Source organism: Sardina pilchardus, chromosome 24 (assembly GCF_963854185.1).
Source record: "Sardina pilchardus chromosome 24, fSarPil1.1, whole genome shotgun sequence".
Lineage (NCBI taxonomy): Eukaryota > Metazoa > Chordata > Actinopteri > Clupeiformes > Clupeidae > Sardina > Sardina pilchardus.
This window is the reverse complement of record NC_085017.1, coordinates 26,277,959-26,297,131: the sequence shown is the minus strand read 5'-3', so window position 1 is coordinate 26,297,131 and position 19,173 is coordinate 26,277,959. Positions and strand designations below refer to the sequence as shown.

The following is a 19,173-nucleotide window of genomic DNA, read 5'->3' as shown; positions in this document are numbered from 1 at the left end:
CTCACCTTCTCGTTAACGTCTCACAAACTCTGATTGCGTGTGTGTTTGTGTGTGTGTGTGTGTGTGTGTGTGTGTGTGTGTGTGTGTGTTCTAACTTCTGTCCTCCATCACCTTCTGGTTGATGTCTCCAAACTCTGTGTGTGTGTGTGTGTGTGTATGTGTGTGTGTGTGTGTTCGAACTTCTGTCCTCCATCACCTTCTTGTTGATGTCTCCAAACTCTATTTTTGCGTGTGTGTGTGTGTGTTCTGTCCTCCTTCATCTTCTCATTGATGTCCCTAAACTCTCTGTCTCTCTGTCTGTGTGTGTGTGTGTGTGTGTGTGTGTGTTCGTTCATGTTCTGTGCGTCCCCTCACCTTCTCGTTGGCGTCTCCGAACTCTGTTTGTGTATACGAGTGTGTGTGTGTATGTTCTGGTCTCCCTCATCTTCTCATTGATGTCTCCAAACTGCGTGTGTGTTTGCGTTCTGTCCCCGCTCACCTTCTCGTTAACGTCTCACAAACTCTGATTGCGTGTGTGTTTGTGTGTGTGTGTGTGTTCTAACTTCTGTCCTCCAAAACCTTCTGGTTGATGTCTCCAAACTCTCTGTGTGTGTGTGTGTGTGTGTTTGTGTGTGTGTGTGTGTTCTAACTTCTGTCCTCCAAAACCTTCTGGTTGATGTCTCCAAACTCTCTGTGTGTGTGTGTGTGTGTGTGTGTGTGTGTGTGTCCCCTCACCTTCTCGTTGACGTCTCCGAACTCTCTCTCGGTGCCCTGGGCCTGCTGCTGCAGTCTCTGGGCGCCCTCGTCGGCGCCCCCAGTGGTCAGCGGAGCGTCCTGCACCAGCCCCCGCGCCAGGTCCTTCAGGTAGGACACCTGCGACGCCAGCGAGCGTAGCGCCTCCTGCTGGCCACGGAGCCTCTCCAGACTCTTCTGGCTGCACGCCTGCGGCCCCAGCGCCTCCTGGACCTCGATCTGGTGCCGGGCGGCCTCCAGCCTCCGCTCCACCGCCTGCCGTCCGTCCTCGAACTCGCGCAGGCGTCCGGTCAGCTCGTCCAGCTGGGCCGCGCGGGCCTGGACGCGCTCGGAGAGCCCGTCGGCGCGGCGGTTGAGGTCGGCCTTCTCGTCGCGGATCTCCTCCTCGCCGGCGCGGCTCAGCTCCAGGAGCTGGTCGGCGGCGGCGTTGAGAGCGTCCAGTCGCGGCCGGCGGCGATCGAGGTCCAGGCCGAGCTGCCGGACGGCCTGCAGGGCCTCGTCCAGAGACGCCGCGTCCAGCGCCGGACGCACCTCGGCCTCGCGGCGCTCGCTCTCGGCCAGCCACGGCTCCAGGTCGCCCCGCTGCTGCCGGTACCGCTCGGCGCCGGTCAGCGTGTCCTTCAGCCGGGCCTGCCGCTCATTCAGCCGCTGGTTGGTCCGGTCCCAGTCCTGCCTCAGCGCGGTCAGCCGGGCCTGCAGAGCCGCCCGCTCCTCTCCGCCGGCGGGCAGCGAGGCCAGCAGCGTGGCCCCCTCGGCCTGGACGAGCTCGTAGTGACCCCTCTGCTGGGCCACGCCGCGCTGGACCTCCTCGTGCTGGACGAGCAGCTCGCGCAGCGCCTCCGCGCGGCAGGGGAGAGCGTCCGAGTCCGAGCCCGAGCCCGTCTGCGTGATCCCCTCGTTCGCGTCCAGCCAGCTGCGCAGCTCGTCAAACATCTGCTGGAACTGCTGCGTGCTGGACAGAGCAGCTTGCAGCTGTGACAGGCCGTCCGCTGGGGGAGAGGAAAACAGTTACAGACGACGTACTTTACAAACAGGAGAACACTCAAAGCAACATATTCAACTGCACCATGTCAGGAAGCATTATGATGGCAGAGAAGAATACAAACAACAGACCCCTAACATTTAGAAACTCTTCCTAACAGCAACAATCCAAACACAGAATTCAACCCCAGGTCACAAACCTTATACACTGATTTTGGAACATTACTTCAGCTATGAGGTTAATACACGGTAGCAGTTAATATGGAATTAATGGTGGCGGTTTATACACAATGCAGCTAATTCACAGGACATTACTGTAGTGCTAGACGCAGTAGAAATGCAAAAACGAAACGCCATTCAGCTACTTAGTACACTAGTTGTGATGTGTAATGGTGAGATCTAGTTCTGCATCTGTGATTACTGTTTTGATTACTCATATTGATTTAATTAAAAGACACAGACACAGACACACACACACAGACACACACACACACACACACACACACACACACACACACACACACACACACACACACACACTCACCAGCTCTGTCCTCCAGGTTCCTGAGGGGCCCACTGACACTGGCCAGCCTCTTCTGGAGCTCGTCGCGGAGGTACGGCTCGGCCACGATGCCGCTCAGCTCGTCGCACAGCTTCTGGGCCTCGGCCATCTGGCCGCGCCGCCGCTCCAGCTCGGCCCGCACCTCGCCCGTCTCCCGCAGCCGCCGCCGCAGCGCCTCGGGCTGGGCGCTCAGCGAGCCCTGGACGTCCAGGCGCTCTCCCAGCGCCCCGACCCGCTCGCCGAGCTCCTCCAGCAGGCCCTGGAGCCGCCCGCTGGTGCCCTGGGCGCTCTGGATGTGCCGCGAGCGCGTGGCCAGCCGCGAGGTCAGGCCCTCCCACTGCTGCGAGATGTCGGCCAGCTCGGCGCGCACCTCCGCCAGCTCCGAGGAGTCGCCGCCCTGCTGCCGGGGGGACTCGCCCGGGGACAGGATGCCGTCGGCCGCCTGCGTCAGCTGCTGGAACTGCGGCTTGCGCGTCTCGAACTCGCGCAGCATGAACTGAGGGGAGAGAGACACTGACCGGTCAACACCAGAAGAGAATGCGCACATATTATGTAAGGAAACTCTCACATGTGCTGTATGCAAGCAAATTATCAATCATTTTGTGTGTGCACTGAGTGAGTATGTTGATATGTGTGTGTGTGTGTATGTGTGTCTGTGTGTGTGTGTGCGTGTGTGTGTGTGTGTGTGTTCTTTTGTTTGTTTGAGTGTGTGTGTGTGTGTGTATTTGTTTGAGTGTGTGTGTGTGTGTGTGATTGTGTGTGTGTGTGTGTGTGTGTGTGTGTGTGTGTGTGTGTGTGTGTGTGTGTGTGTGTGTGTGTGTGTTATGTACAGTACCTGCACTTGCTGCTTCTGTGTGTTGAGCATGTTGGGGTCGATGCTCAGTGGTCCCAACACGCTCATCATCAGCTCCTTCTCCTTGAGCCACGGGCCGAGCTGACTGGCGGCCGTCGCAAAACTGCCCAGCCTATCAGCACACGTCTCCAGCTCGGCCTGCCTCTGAGCTGCCGTCTGATTGGCCTTCTCCCAGCGCGAGTCTGAGGAAAGATCAAGTGGTTGATCAGAAACACGGCAAAGCTAACATCGCTAATACTTTCAGCCATGATTGTAGCATAAGGCTGAGAGGGTTGCAAAGGTGGCTAGTCAACATCATGAGGCCATAGAACATAAGATAACATAACAGTTGGCTGGTTTCAGATTTTTTTATAATTTGTTGTTCAAACTGTGATTTCTGCTAATCTGATTTTAATGTGGTTCTGCTGTGTTCCTAAAAAGAGAACTGGAGGCTTTGGGAGTTAAACATTGATGAGAACATGGATGAGACTAAAAAAGAAAAACAAAAAGAGTATAAGAGAATAAGTAACTACAAAAGCTCCTAATAAAGGAGCTGAAAAGGTCGAACACGCCAAAACTGGATTGAACAACAAGGGATATGAAGAGGATTTCACTATGCCCACGGAGATCCCTGAACATATCCTATCTGCTCTGCATGAACCGGAGGCTTTGAGGTTTAACACTAATGAGAATGTGGATAAAACTAAAAAGAAAAACTAAAAGAGGACTATAATGGAACCACAAATGTTCCTAATAAATGAGCTGAAGGTCGAGCATGGAAACACTGGGCTGGACAACAAAGCTTATGAAGAGGAATCCACTCTGCCTATGGAGATCCCTGGAGATGTCCTTAATGTTCTGGATGATCTGGACATGTTCTTGGACAAAGAGTTGGAAGAATCAGAGAGAAATGAACAAGATGATGATGCAAAAGCAGTGCTGGATAGTCTCCTGTATAAAGTGGGCTCGTCTTTGGGTGAGTAGAGTACATCTGCTCACATACTGTAGGATGTAAGTAGCAGCCTTGCATCACCCGAACTGACTGGAGCAATAAGTGGGCTATGTAAAAAAGTGAGCTCACATTTTAAAACATCTAAATGATTCAGCAATGAAATAATGAAATGCTCCCTCAATTTCGTTTAGCTTCAGAAGGACAAATGAAAAGGAAGAGAAAGAGTGTGCGTGACGACCAGAGCCTGGACACATGAAAGAGGAGACTGAGCGGGAAGCCTGTTTCTTGAGTTCCACGCAGAACCAGAAAGGCTCCGTCCCCAAGAGGAGATTTCGGATGGGGGGGAAAAACAGCCACAGATGGCTGACAAAGACCATCAAAACCATCAATAGAACCCAAACCAGAAGCCAGACTTCTGGTGATCTTCACTAGTTTCTCCCCGATTCATTTTTCAGATATAATTTATGCAACCTAATAAATCATAGGACCAGGAAGGACCAGATGGAAATGTACAATCCCCCTATGCTTTTTATTGTTTTATAAAATATACATATCATCTGCTAAGATTTAAGTTCAGCTTGAACTGAACATCACTTTAACCAAATTCAACCACTAGAATGGTGGATATAACCTCACAGAGATCATCATTCTGATATCAATAACCGTTCCTTTGGAGAAGTTGCCATTCAGCCTCTCTAAGCTCCACATCACACGACAGCATCCCTTGTGATCCAACACGTACACACACACACACACACACACACACACACATTATATTTCCATGGGCTTCAGCTGAGCTGACGTAACTGACCACTCCACCACATCAAAGCACTCGACAACGCTTCACATCCTCGGCCGCCTCTTTTGAGACAACACACTTACCAATGTCCCGGAGTTGCTGCTTCCAGGTCTCTACCTCAGGAGAATCTGGGTTCTCTGCGATCAGCTTCTTCAAAGTGCTCTTCAGCTCCTCCACCTTCCCAGACTGCTCCGCCAGCTCTGATAGCAGTGCCTGCACCACGGAGACAGACCACCATTTCCTCAGTAAACAACGTCACTCGGAATATTACTTCCACTGCTGCCGTTTCATAGATCAAGTTCATAGATACTGGGGGGGCATCCTACATTATAGCCTACATTACATTACATTCATAGATACTGTGGGGGCATCCTACATTATATCCTACATTATATTCACAGATACTGTGGGGGCATCCCCAATTATTTCCTCATCTGAGAAGTCATCCCTTGCTAAATACTATATGCTGGTGTTAGCCCTTACATATTTTTGCATTATGCTACACTATGTCACCTGTCTGTGCTAGTGAATGCTCCAAGTGCATTCATTTCCACTGTTCCACTGCAGCCCCGTAGCCTTAATGGGGCTGACTGCTAGCACTGTCTGGCTCAGTTGTATAATATCGTGGCCCAATTAGACCTTTCACTAGCAACAGAATGCCCTTTCACATGCCTGTCTCAAATTCTGGAGTCTGGAAATACCCTCAGTGTCCCCTGCGTGGTTCCCAGCAGCCTGCAGTACAGTTAGACATTAATGCCGTGTCTGTACTTCCTTGGATACAAACACATGATCTCCCTTCTGTCATGGTCCCATGGTCATGTCATGGTTTCATGGCAGTTAAACTAAAAGAGACACTACTTGTTCCATCCCCCATGTCACATAAAAATATGCATCTTCGTGAGCTAAACTAAAGCTAAAAGTAAAAGCTAAAGATAAAACACTTAATAGTGTTGTTATACGCGCTACTGACCTGTCTAAAAAGAACAAGATATGTGCAGATATAAAAATGACATAAAACAAAACTACCCCCCCCCCCCAGTGAGAGCCTTGGTTGAGTCCTGCCCCAGCCCACCTTGTTCTCCTGCGCCTGGGCCCGCACCACCTCCGGCCGTGACGGGGAGGCGGCCTGCCCGACGGCCAGGCTCTGCTCGCGCTCGCTCAGCCAATGGGAGAGCGTCTCCGTCCCCGCCCTCGCCTGCTCGCGCAGCTCCAGCGACGCCCGCTGGGAGTCCCGCCTCTGGGTCAGCTCCGCCCCCAGCTGCTCGTGGCGACTGGTCACGTCCGCCACGGCCACCTGGATCTCGGTCAGGTCTGAGGGGAGAGGGCAAAGGTCAACAGAGAGGATGATGGGATACAGGAGGAACTCGAGGAAGGAGGATGGAGGGGCCTTTCATGAGGTGCCTATAAAACTCCCAGAACAACAAGTGACCGTGAGGAGTAAAGGAACATCACGGAATGGGACAAGATGGAGACTAGACAAGAAAGAAGCCGACAAAGAGCAGCCGGACTGACAGACAGAATAAACACACACTCACGCGCACACACACACACACACACACACTCAAACACACGAGCAGGGAGAGGGAAGCAAAGCAGCAGCATGTGGATATCTGTCCTGAGGTAGCTGGATCGTGAGAACATCTCTGTCCTCATGTCAATTCGATCAGCCGGAGGGAGAGATGGAGACAGAGATAGAGACAGAGAGGCAGAGAGAAAGAGAGAGAGAGAAACCGAACTTGAACTGAGAGAAAAGCAGCTATAGAGGGAGTTGCATGAAGAGTGATGACGGTTTGAAATGTTTGTTACCACTGAAAGCAGCAGAGTATGGGTGCAGGTGTGTGAAGGGAATGAGTATATGGTGTGTGTGTATGTGTGTGTGTGTGTGTGTGTGTGTGTGTGTGTGTGTGTGTGTGTGTGTGAGTATGTGAGTAAGAGAGATGGCTATTGTGCATTTGAGTAAGGGATATTTCTATGGGCCCAATTATTTGTGATGCAAATGAATGCAAATAAGGAGCATGTCTATCGCAGGCATGGGAGTTGGAGATGTCCTGTGAATGGGTTTGTGTGAGATTGAAAAGCTATCAGTGTGGTTGGGTGTGTGTGTGTGTATTGAAATGAGAGTGTGGGTGGACTGGGGCGCTTGGTGGGGGAGGGGGGGTTCTCACCTTTACAGGTGTGTATGCCATTGACACTGCTGGGGCTGCTGGCACCATTAACCTGTGGCACACCTGGGAGAGAGACACACTGTACACTCAGACCGGCTCTGGCAACACACACACACACACACTCTCACAAAAGCACAAAGCATGTACACCTAACAACCTCACACATACAGTAAGCATCACACAAACACACAGAAGGCCATGCATAGACACACACACACACACACTGTACACCACTGGGGGGAGTAATACTTGGGTACAGATATTACGGGAAGTCTGAGCTCTGACCGGGACAAGACTGCTAATTGGCTGACTGCTTTAAGAAGGACGTGCGTGATTGGCTGATGCGTTTACCGGTCTTGCCGTGGGGCGTGGTGATGCTGATGATGAGGCTCTCCAGCTCGGAGCTGTTGCGACTCAGCTCCTGCACACGGCCACCCTGGGCCTTCCACTGGTCCAGCAGCTCCTGGAGAAGACAAACACGCAACAGGATGACCTCTGCTGCCGGACACGACGCAGTGAGACTGTCTTCTAATCAAGGACACGTTAACATCTACAGTCATTTCCTGTGTATAAGCCGCATTGTGTACAAGCCGCAGGGCAGTGTTTTATGCGAGTTGAAAGAAACAAAACCATATCAATTGACCCCGTATATTAACCTCATAGCTGAAGAAATTTTGCAAAATCAATGAATAAGCCGTGGCTAAAAGTTGGGAAATTACGGTAGCCTGGAAGCTGATGAAAGAATCAACACATTTATTTCGTGGCATGAGGTGATATGATGAGACCTACAAAGCTATAAATTCCATGATAAGAAGTCGGGGACAAATGCAATGATGTCACCCAAATTACTTAAAGGAACACTCCACCGCTTTTTCATAATAAATAATAAATACTGAACTTACAAAGTCTAGCTCTGGTGCATAGTATTAGGAAATGTTGTACTCATCCTCCGCAACATGAACAATTTCATTCATCATCCATTCTTACAAGAGAGTAATGCATTACCCTTCACCTCCTCCCCTAGCTCAGCAGCCGTATTCAAGCTCACGGGTGCACCGTCAGCGAGATCTACTCTGGGCTACGAGGGAGTCTGAATGTAATCTGTGAGCACTCCCTGAGGCAAACCTACAATGTTTTCAAAGAATGCAGCTCTTTCACAGAAAGAGCAGATTGCATGTTTACACACACACACACCCACACCCACACGCACGCATACACACACACACACACACATACACACACACACCTCCAGCTGCTGTACCCTCCTCTGCAGCGCTTCAGTGTTGAGGCTGGGCTCTTTGGCAGGCAGCTGCTCCTGCGATGCCTGCAGCCACCTGAGGAGGGAGCCGGAGAGCGAACGGAACTGAGCCAGCTGCTGTTCACAGTTCTGCAGAGCGTTGAACCTGAGAGAGAGAGAGAGAGAGAGAGAGAGAGAGAGAGAGAGAGAGAAAGAGAGAGAGAGACAGACAGAGGGATGGGTGGGTGATAGGGTGGGGAGGGGGAGCAAAGAAAGGGGGCATTAGAGCAGTTTTTCCATTCGTGCTTCTTGAGGGATGGGCTGGAGAGCTTTATGAGATTTATGAGTCTCCAATCACCTTAAAGCAGGGAAGGTGAACGCCGACAATGAATTCCTGACATTGTTCAAAAGCAATTATTTTGTACTCAAGGGTCAGTTCTGGGAGGTTAATCAGTGAAAGGTTAGAGGTCGGGATCACCACAGTGTTTGTGAGGGTCGCTCTGACCAATTTTGTTAAGGCTACTGCCTTAAAAAAAATCTTCTGCAAGCAGTCGTGCTAAATTAATCTGCCGACACCCCAACAAAGAGTGATTATACTGACCTTATAAAAAAACTGTTTTTATTCCAGGAAATGACATTTTCGGTTTGAAATGTTTTAGTGCAATGTTCCCTTCTCTGGTCTGATTTGCAGCGTTGTGCTGGCACTATATTTGGAAGGGACAGAGGCTACTGATGGAAAGCTAATGTTCACACTTATTCAAATCATATATAGACCCTTCTTTCGAGACAAAGCACAGCGGCAGCGCACAGACACACATGCACATTTTGCCCTAGGAGAGGAACTTTGGCGAACTGAAGCCAATGAGCCATATTTGTGGTAGTGTGTGCTGTTAAATGTGACCAGTACTTTCATATCAGGCAGACAAAGTCTGGGCAAAGCATTTATGCATATAATCTGCCCAGTGATGATGAGAAACATGTATGGTCCATGTGGTGTTTGACATTTCAATATTTAGAGAGACGGGTGCGCACATCCACAGATTTTCTTAAGCAGGTGCCAGACAAAAAGGCCTGACGAAGATCTGTTGATCGAAACGTTGCCTTTTAAATAATAAAAAAACTATTTTTTGGAGCCATTGCAGTGTGCAGACCATCACTTCCACCGTGTTTGACATTTCAGTCATTTTTGTGCTCATCTTTCACATTAGGTTCCTATATGTTTCTCTGTGCAAGATACTGTATTAAGAGGAATGGGATTATTATTGTTATGACAGACTCTGTGCAAGGGAAGGCCAAAGTGACGCATGCTGTGCACAAGTGTATGTTGGTGATCTTGTGAGTAAGTGCTTACTCTCCCCTACTGATGATAGAAAACGCAGGCATGATGCTGAAGTGTTTTGAGTGAGCTTACCTGTCGTTGACATTGGCCTCCAGCAGGGTGAACTCATCGGTCACCTCTTTGGTTGCGTCTAGAAGGCTTTGTGTGTTTGTGAGGGTAGCCGCCTGACTGAGGTCTTTGCCCAGATCCACAAACGACTTCAGCTGGCCGGCCTCCTGTGAGAGGTCTGATCTTATGCCCTGCGGGGAATCAAGAGCGATGCCCGTTAAAGAGAGGCTATGCAGGTTTGGCGATTTCTTTGCTGTTTTCGCTTTCGCTTGTTTTTCACTCCTCTATCAGCCAGTCTGCCTTTTCATGAGCATGATCGTGAGGGCTGGAGACTTTCTGTTTGTCAGTGCGTGTTTTTTTACACTCACAGGTGCTACGGGGAAGCGAAACAGCCATCATTCAACCCGAAATAAGTCAAACAACCATTCCAATGACTCCGAAGCTGATCAGTTAAGGCAAATTAAAGGAATACGCCACCCAAAAATGAAATTAAGCTAGTCTCGGTCACCCCCAGAGTTAGAACAGTGAAAAAAACCCGGTTAAAATCCGTCCGGGCATTCTCCTGCTTTGGGAGCAGCGATTTTAGCTTTAGCTTAGCACAGTTGCTGTAGATAAAGGGCGTCAGTGAGCACGTCCTCCAAAAAAGTGCCCAAGACGTCTACATTTTTTTCTAAATATATCTTGGGAGCCGTGTGTTCAAAACGAGTACAAATCATAATGCAAAATCGAACGAGACTATTACCTGGGCAGATCTTTACTTGGAACTATATTCAGCCTCATCGCCGACGAAGCACCGCTAGCTAGGCGCAAAGTTCTCACGTAGCACCACTTGAATGCTTGAATCCCATCCCGTGAAGTTCCAGTCGAATCTAAGTTGGGAGTTTACAACAGACTGCTACGTGAGAACTTTGCGCCTAGCTAGCGGTGCTTCGTCGGCGATGAGGCTGAATATAGTTCCAAGTAAAGATCTGCCCAGGTAATAGTCTCGTTCGATTTTGCATTATGATTTGTACTCGTTTTGAACACACGGCTCCCAAGATATATTTAGAAAAAAATGTAGACGTCTCGGTCACTTTTTTGGAGAACGTGCTCACTGACACCCTTCATCTACAGCAACTGTGCTAAGCTAAAGCTAAAATCGCTGCTCCCAAAGCAGGAGAATGCCCAGACGGATTTTAACCGGGTTTTTTTCACTGTTCTAACTCTGGGGGTGACCGAGACTAGCTTAATTTCATTTTTGGGTGGCGTATTCCTTTAAAGGGATATTCCGCCATTTTTGGAAATACGCTCATTTTCCACCTCCCCTCGCGCAAAACAATCGATATTTACCTTGTTCCCGTTCATCCAGCCATTCTGTGAGTCTGGCAATACAACTTTTAGCTTCAGCCTAGCATAGATCATTGAATCGGATTAGACCATTAGCTTCTCGCCTGCTAGCTTCATGTTTAAAAGTGACTAAGATTTCTGGTAATTTTCCCATTTAAAACGTGTCTCCTCTCAAGTTAGAAAGTGCAATAAGACCAACTGAAAATGAAACCTGGCATTTTTCTAGGCTCATTTGACATGGAACTACATTCTCATCTGGCGTAATAATCAAGGCAACTTGCAGCTACTGGCACTACTACTGCTTGTTGTCTATGGGGACTATTTTCAGATGCTGCGTACAATATCACTGCGCCTATGGTACGTTTGCAAGTTGCCTTGATTATTACGCCAGATGAGAGTGTAGTTCCATGTCAAATCAGCTAGAAAAACGCCAGGTTTCATTTTCAGTTGGTCTTATTGCTTTTTCTAACTTGAGAGGAGACACGTTTTAAATGGGAAAATTACCAGAAATCTTAGTCACTTTTAAACATGAAGCTAGCAGGCGAGAAGCTAATGGTCTAATCCGATTCAATGATCTATGCTAGGCTGAAGCTAAAAGTTGTATCGTCAGACTCACAGAATCGCTGGATGAACGGGAGCAAGGTAAATATCGATTGTTTTGCTCGAGGGGAGGTGGAAAATGAGCGTATTTCCAAAAATGGCGGAATATCCCTTTAAGCTAAAAAACTTGCATAGTTTACCTTTAAGATACCCAATTCAATATATGACCGTGATAACAACATGTATCATTATGCTACAGTCACTCATCTAAGAGGGTTCACTGCTAAGCAACTGAGATTTCGGGTAGAGGGTACATTTCTTGTCTCCAAGAAATCAGACCCAACTTTGGTGCTGTGTGAGGGATCTTAAATCTTCCCCCCTGTGGTCAGTTTGAAGCACAGACCATTATAAAAGAAGACAACCATGCTGGCAGAGATCCCACCCATACAGATTTCTATATTTGAGATGCACATTTATGACATCTGAATGCCACGCATGCATACAGTATACAGTGTGATGTAAGCTTACTCGTTCTTCCATGGGACAAGAATGAATATGGACAGGATAGCTATTTTCCTATATGCAGCTTGGCACAATAAAGGGTAAAATTACAGGCCAGGAGGAGAAAGCTATGCTCTGGTCTAAATGTGGACCACTGAGGAGTAAATGACTAAAACAAAACAAGCCAGTATGACATGAAACTAAGAAGACAGAGATTACATGAAGTTGCTAAGTTTCATAGCATAGTGGCCTAACACTCTTAAGATAAAACGTAACAGCATTCAAACAATGGTAATTATGTCTCTCAAAGTGCAATTATTTGAAAGCTGATGGTTTATGTACATCTTACACCACACTTCAGCTATCAGAGTGCATAAAAAGGGTCCATTAAAAACAAATGTTTTTCATCTATTGCATAAATAATTACAGTTGAGGAGGCTGTTTACCTCTATGGCCTGTCTGTAATCCTCCACGCTGCGGTCTGGCTGTCCTGCAGGGCTGAGCGCCCTCTGGTGGCTCTGGGTGAAGCTGCGCAGGTCGCCGTTGAGGCGCTCGAAGCTCTCCAGCTTGGGCAGGAGCTCCCGGAGCGCCGCCTCCCGCTCCGTCTGCTGGGACTGGGCCGCGCTGTAGCGCTGACTCAGCTCCTGCAGCTCCCCCTGGAGGCCGGAGGCCGCCGTGGCGTCTGATGTCTGAAGGAGCCGGGACACGGAGTCGCGCGTGGAATCGACGCTGCCCTGGTGCGACAGCAGCTCCTGACGCAGTTTCTGGAAACACAGCGAAGGATAAGATGAAGGGAAGCAAAACAAGACCATAACCGATCTTACGGAGGGATGCAATCTTCCTCAATCTTCTGTCTATTCATCATGTCTGTAAAACCCTGCATTCAGTTTCTTATTCTTGTCATAAACGGTGCCTTTATAAGTACTGAAAATGAGTGTACACACTTTCTACACTTAAGGCTTCAGTGAGAAATGGAATTGATGTGTGTGTGTGTGTGTGTGTGTGTGTGTGTGTGTGTGTGTGTGTGTGTCATTACCTGGTTCTGAGTGAGTGCCTCTTGCACGGCTTGGACAGTGGGCTGGACCGGGCCTGGGGCCAGCGCGAGCCCATTGAGCCAGGAGAGCAGCGTTCTCAGCCCCTCCAGCACGCTGACCGACTGGGCCACGGCCGTCTGGAGCTGCTCCGCGCGGGCCGACGCCGACTCCGACAGAGAGCCGAAACGACCCCCCAGACGCTCTGCGCGGGAACAGAGCAAACACACGATTTGAACGGGGGTCAAGGATTCAGTCCCGAAAATGTAAATTACAAGATGATATGTGACATAATAATGGCTAAACGACGTCCAACAAACTAGTGAATAACAATTCATACAATGAATAATATAAGGTCTTTTGTTGGTCACGGGTTCATAAATAAGAGGGTCTTGGCAGTAAAAACATTGCAGCAAGTCTCTCTTTCTGAAATATGTGACAGCATAAGAGGGGGGGTCTGCTGTCCAAAAAAGGGGCCTTCATTCAAAACACGCTTTGCATTCATGTCTACAGTGCTGAGCCAAAATCAGCTTACAGTGCTGAGCCAAAAAGCACAATGTTTTACGAAAGCTTTTTTTTTTTTTTTTTTTTTTAAACATCCTGCAGTGTTTGTTTTTAAAACCTTGGGATATAGATCAAGCACATGGTTTTAAGTTTCTCTCGGCGAGCGCTCTTTAATAAACGTAATTGCCGTAAGCTCTCCCATGTCTCCCTGCTGAGAGAAAACACATGTTTTGGGAGACACTGCTGGGATGTGGTGGTCGGTCGGGACATACCTGTGGTGCCGAGGACGTCCGCGGCCTTGAGGGTGGGCGTCTCCTGGGCGCTGGTCAGATCGCGGCCGGCCCGCTTCACCCTCTCCAGCTGCACCGAGCGCTCCGCCAGCTCGTCCTGCAACAGCTGACCAACAGCACGGACACACACGAGTGAGGAGGAGCCGTGTGGATGACATGATATGGGATCGGTCATTTCTGCATTTGAGTCTGTGTGTTTGAACCCGTGACATTCATGTGTGCTCTGTGGTGTGTGTGTGTGTGTGTGTGTGTGTGTGTGTGTGTGTGTGTGTGTGTGTGTGTGTGTGTGTGTGTGTGTGTGTGTGCGTGTGTGTGTGCGTGTGTGTGAGTAAGAGTATGTGGATGTGCCCTCATCTGGTACCAACTGCAAGAGCGCTTTATAATGACTCTCCTCTGGGCAGAGAGAAAGGCATTTAAATAATTTTCTATTTAAATAGTTTCCCGTATGTTTGTATGTTTGTATGTTTGTATGTATATGTTGAATGTTGTGTCTTGTATTGCTGCTGAAAGAATGTAATTTCCCTTTGTGTATGAATAAAGTATATCTACCTACCTATCTATCTGTAATGCTAATAGAAAACACTGATGAGTCAAGTGTTTAGAAGCAAGTGGGTGAGTGTTGTGTATAGTCATGTCTCTTACCTGTACGGTGCGTAGTGAGTTCTGTAGAGCCTGTGTGTCTGTGTGCTCTGCACTGGGCTTGAGGCTGCTCTGGGTCTTCTCCTGTGCCGTCAGCCACGTCTCCAGCGACGCTGCGTCGTCCTGGTACTGCTGGTACCGGTCAAGGAGTCCACTCAGACGGGTGCCCAGGTCAGAGGACTGGGGAGGAGAGACAAGTGAGTGAGTGAGTAAGTGAGGAGTGTGTGCAAGATCTCCCCTCTCCCAAACCTCACCCCTGCTGTTATACGTACATGTACAGTAATTTCCTGTGTATTAGCCTTATTCCCGTATGTTATTCCCGTATATAACCCGCGGGGCAGTGTTTAATGCAAGTTAAAAGAAACAAAACCATATTGATACCATTTTAACTGCCCCTGTGTATTAACCTCGTACCTGAAGAAATGTAGCAATATCAATGTACATGTCAAAGCCACGGCTAATAGTCAGGAAATCACGGTATACGTTATACGTATGCGTATATGTTACTCTTTTATGTTTTGCCATTTTTGTGCCGTGTTGAACTGCCATGATGTGTCACATGTGTTGTACTGCAGTGTGTTTTGCACGTTGTGTGTGACTGTACCTTGCTGTGTAGTGCACTGTAACGCTGCGTGGCATCCTGGAGCCGGTCGCTGACTATTTGTTTGGTCTCTTCCAGGGCCGGGTCTTCCCCACCGACCCTCTCCAGCGCACCCTGGACCGAGTCCAGCACCTTCTGCCCCGAGATGGACACGAAGCGCAGGTCTGCCTTGTGACAGATCACATCCTCCGCCAACTGAGGGGAAATAAAAAAGATGGGTCAGAATGAGTTTTGTTTCTAATGCAACAGAACATATGACCAAATATAAAGCATGCCTCATTATTACCCAAATGTCTACCCTAAAAAAATGGCCATATCCATGATCTACAGTAATAGATGCAATGTTAGATGCAAGGTTATATCTACATCTAGCATCAGAGTCTTAGAATTTCATAGAGAAACACCTCACTTCACCTTCTTAAATTGCCGCAGAATAAGAATATGTGAAAAGTAACTGTTTAACTGATAAAAAATGTCACGTGACAGATTAAGTACAGGGCTGATAGACAGAAAATGATCTGTGCCTGAAATGATCAAACACATTCAAAGACAATATAGAGAATAGCCTTTCTTGACATCGTTCCTTGGCGAGCTCAAGCCTGAATTCAGGCACCACACCTGAACTCATCTAGCCTATAAGTAATCTAGCTGACGTTACATACACGCAAAACGGCCCATACCTTTTTGTGCTCTTCTAGCCTATAAGTAATCTAGCTAAGGTTACATACAGTACACGCAAAACGGCCCATACCTTTTTGTGCTCTTCTAGCCGTTCCTTAAGCCCTTGTGCGTTGGTCTCTCCTTCCCCCAGGGAGCGGAGCTGGCCCTCGCTGGTGTCCAGCCAGGCGGCCAGGTCTCCGTGCTCCTGCAGGAACTTGGCGTGCTCGTCCAGCAGGGCGTCGGCCCGCCGCAGCCGGTCCCGGCAGCGCTGGAGCCGCTCCTGGTGCTCGCTCTGCAGCCGGTCCAGCTGCGCGCGCAGCCGCTGCTTCTCCTCCGGCGGCACGGCCGAGTCCGGCTGGGCCAGCAGCTCGCGCGCCGACTGGGACACCTGCAGCAGGTGAGCCTGCTGCTCCTGGAGCTGCTGCAACTCAGCCTGCAGGTACACACAGAACTCATGAGGATCACACGCTAAAGAACACACACAACTCATGAGGATCACACTAGTCTAAAGAACACACAGAACCCATCAGGCTCACATGCTAAAGAACACACAGAACTCATCAGGATCACACTCTAAAGAACACACAGAACTCATCAGGAACACACTCTAAAGAACAAACAGAACCCATCAGGATCACACTCTAAATACACATACTGTAGAACTCATCAGGAACACACGCTAAAGAACACACAGAACTCATCAGGAACACACGCTAAAGAACACACAGAACTCATCAGGAACACACTCTAAAGAACACACACAACTCATGAGGATCACATGCTAAAGAACACACAGAACTCATCAGGAACACACTCTAAAGAACACACAGAACCCATCAGGCTCACACTCTAAATACACACACAACCCATCAGGAACACACGCTAAAGAACACACAGAACTCATCAGGATCACACTCTAAAGAACACACAGAACCCATCAGGATCACATGCTAAAGAACACACAGAACTCATCAGGACCACACGCTAAAGAACACACACAAATCATGAGGATCACACGCTAAAGAACACACACAACTCATGAGGAACACACGCTAAAGAGTAAAGACCACACAGAACTCATCAGGATCACATGGGTCATTCCGTGTCAAATCAGGACACTTTCGGACCTCATCGGAACGGATTTCAACGAAACTTGGTATGCTGATTTAGTGATATGAGAAGGCCTCAGAAATGAACTTGCACGTTTCTTGCATCAATATTAAGGGAGATTCAGACTAAGAAAGTTTGCATAAATTGGGGTGGGGACTATACATTTGACTTATTGTATCTCCTTTACTGTAAGTCACACAGAAATGGTTCTTATGTCGTTTGAAAGCTCGTTTCCAGCTCTATATTTTACATAAATAGCAAACAATACCCAAAATGAAAGGTAGGTGAGTTATCAGAGATTATAATATTAAAAATTGAATAGCAAAAAAACCTATATTTTAAATTTCTTCATTTTTTCCCTAAAGCTAGCCGGTAATGTCATTGACATCATCTGAAAATGTGGTCTGTGGTTTTTGAGGCATTGCAGAGATATTGTGACCTGTGAGGTGGCATCACATAGGTTACAGTCACTAATGGGCAGCTTTGGCATGAAACTATTGCACAACACAGGCGTAACTAATTCAGTTAATTACGTTTTCAGCTATTCTGAATTTGCATTGATTCATTCAGACATAAAACATTATTTTATGCTTGGAATGACCCCTTCTTTATCCATTTTGTGTCAAATCACCTAGTGGCGGAAAGTCTCCAAATAAATCTGAAAAAAATCACAGGTGTTTGTAGACTAAACCTATGCATAACTCTTAAATATTACAGCTGTATCACTTACAGTTCAAAAACTACAGCCCTTTGAAGATTCAAGTCATTTTAACCATTGTGGTGAACGATCCTTTTTGCAACATTATTGGCTCTTTTGGTATTTCACTCACATTAGTGAAACTATGGGAATACAAGGACATTTCCCTGTTGAATTAAGAAATCCAATCAGATGTGACGTATCTTGTGTAATTTCCCCTCTGCCAAGCTCTGAAAATGGCTATAAATTCATTATGTGAAAAGACTTCATCACTTTTGAAGGCTTCTCATGCGAAAAGTATGTGTCATAAATGTATCAGATTATTTTTGCCACTCATAAATGGACTACAAGGTCATGTCCATGCATTAACTTTGGTTGTAATCATTATCATATTGTCAGGGCATTTTGATTTAATTGGGCTTGATTTTCAAAAAGCCCATTTTCGTCTTCTCATTTCACCAAGTGAACAGTTAACAGGATTTTTAAAAAAAATACCATATGTCAATCTGTATGTGAGGATCATCTCTCCAAAATTTGGGCTTGTTGCTGAGTTTCTTTTGATTTTTGGAAAATATTCTTTATGGGTGATTCCGTGTTAAATCAGGACACTTTCGGACCTCATCAGAACGGATTTTAACGAAACTTGGTATGCTGATTCAGTCATATGAGAAAGCTTCAGAAATTAATTTGCATGTTTCTTGCATCAATATTAAGGGAGATTCAGACAAAGAAAGTTTGCATAAATTGGGGCGGGGACTATACCTTTGACTTATTGTATCTCCTTTACTGTAGGTCACACATACATGGTTCATATGTCATTGAACTTCAGCATGACATAACATAGCCAATTATCTCACTTAGTTGTAGGTAATACAAGTGATGGAATTTTGTATGTGTGACCTACAGTAAAGGAGATACAATAAGTCAAAGGTATAGTCCCCGCCCCAATTTATGCAAACTTTCTTAGTCTGAATCTCCCTTAATATTGATGCAAGAAACGTGCAAATAAATTTCTGAGGCTTTCTCATATGACTGAATCAGCATACCAAGTTTCGTTAAAATCCGTTCCGATGAGGTCCGAAAGTGTCCTGATTTAACACGGAATCACCCATAAAGAATATTTTCCAAAAATCATAAGAAACTCAGCAACAAGCCCAAATTTTGGAGAGACGATCCTCACATACAGATTGACATATGGTATTTTTTTTAAAAAATCCTGTTAACTGTTCACTTGGTGAAATGAGAAGACGAAAATGGGCTTTTTGAAATTCAAGCCCAATTAAATCAAAATGCCCTGACAATATGATAATGATTACAACCAAAGTTAATGCATGGACATGACCTTGTAGTCCATTTATGAGTGGCAAAAATAATCTGATACATTTATGGCACATACTTTTCGCATGAGAAGCCTTCAAAAGTGATGAAGTCTTTTCACATAATGAATTTATAGCCATTTTCAGAGCTTGGCAGAGGGGAAATTACACAAGATACGTCACATCTGATTGGATTTCTTAATTCAACAGGGAAATGTCCTTGTATTCCCATAGTTTCACTAATGTGAGTGAAATACCAAAAGAGCCAATAATGTTGCAAAAAGGATCGTTCACCACAATGGTTAAAATGA

General features: G+C 47.2%; 1 protein-coding gene across 15 annotated transcripts in view; it reads right to left on the bottom strand.

Moving 5' to 3' along the window:
* Window positions 1-19,173, bottom strand: part of macf1a (microtubule actin crosslinking factor 1a) — a 198,338-nt gene that overhangs the window by 60,353 nt on the left and 118,812 nt on the right. For 14 of the 15 annotated variants that reach the window (XM_062530273.1, XM_062530276.1, XM_062530275.1 and 11 more), the window contains 15 exons: window positions 15,831-16,172; window positions 15,083-15,274; window positions 14,482-14,658; window positions 13,822-13,945; window positions 13,051-13,250; window positions 12,461-12,778; window positions 9,672-9,838; window positions 8,270-8,426; window positions 7,375-7,486; window positions 7,024-7,086; window positions 5,931-6,169; window positions 4,942-5,071; window positions 3,111-3,310; window positions 2,258-2,771; window positions 715-1,721 (listed from right to left, as the gene is read on the bottom strand). In XM_062530273.1, coding sequence (XP_062386257.1) covers window positions 715-1,721; window positions 2,258-2,771; window positions 3,111-3,310; window positions 4,942-5,071; window positions 5,931-6,169; window positions 7,024-7,086; window positions 7,375-7,486; window positions 8,270-8,426; window positions 9,672-9,838; window positions 12,461-12,778; window positions 13,051-13,250; window positions 13,822-13,945; window positions 14,482-14,658; window positions 15,083-15,274; window positions 15,831-16,172 — 3,942 coding nt within the window. The remainder of the gene's footprint in view (window positions 1-714; window positions 1,722-2,257; window positions 2,772-3,110; window positions 3,311-4,941; window positions 5,072-5,930; window positions 6,170-7,023; window positions 7,087-7,374; window positions 7,487-8,269; window positions 8,427-9,671; window positions 9,839-12,460; window positions 12,779-13,050; window positions 13,251-13,821; window positions 13,946-14,481; window positions 14,659-15,082; window positions 15,275-15,830; window positions 16,173-19,173) is intronic. The other variant, XM_062530277.1, reaches the window with a different exon arrangement.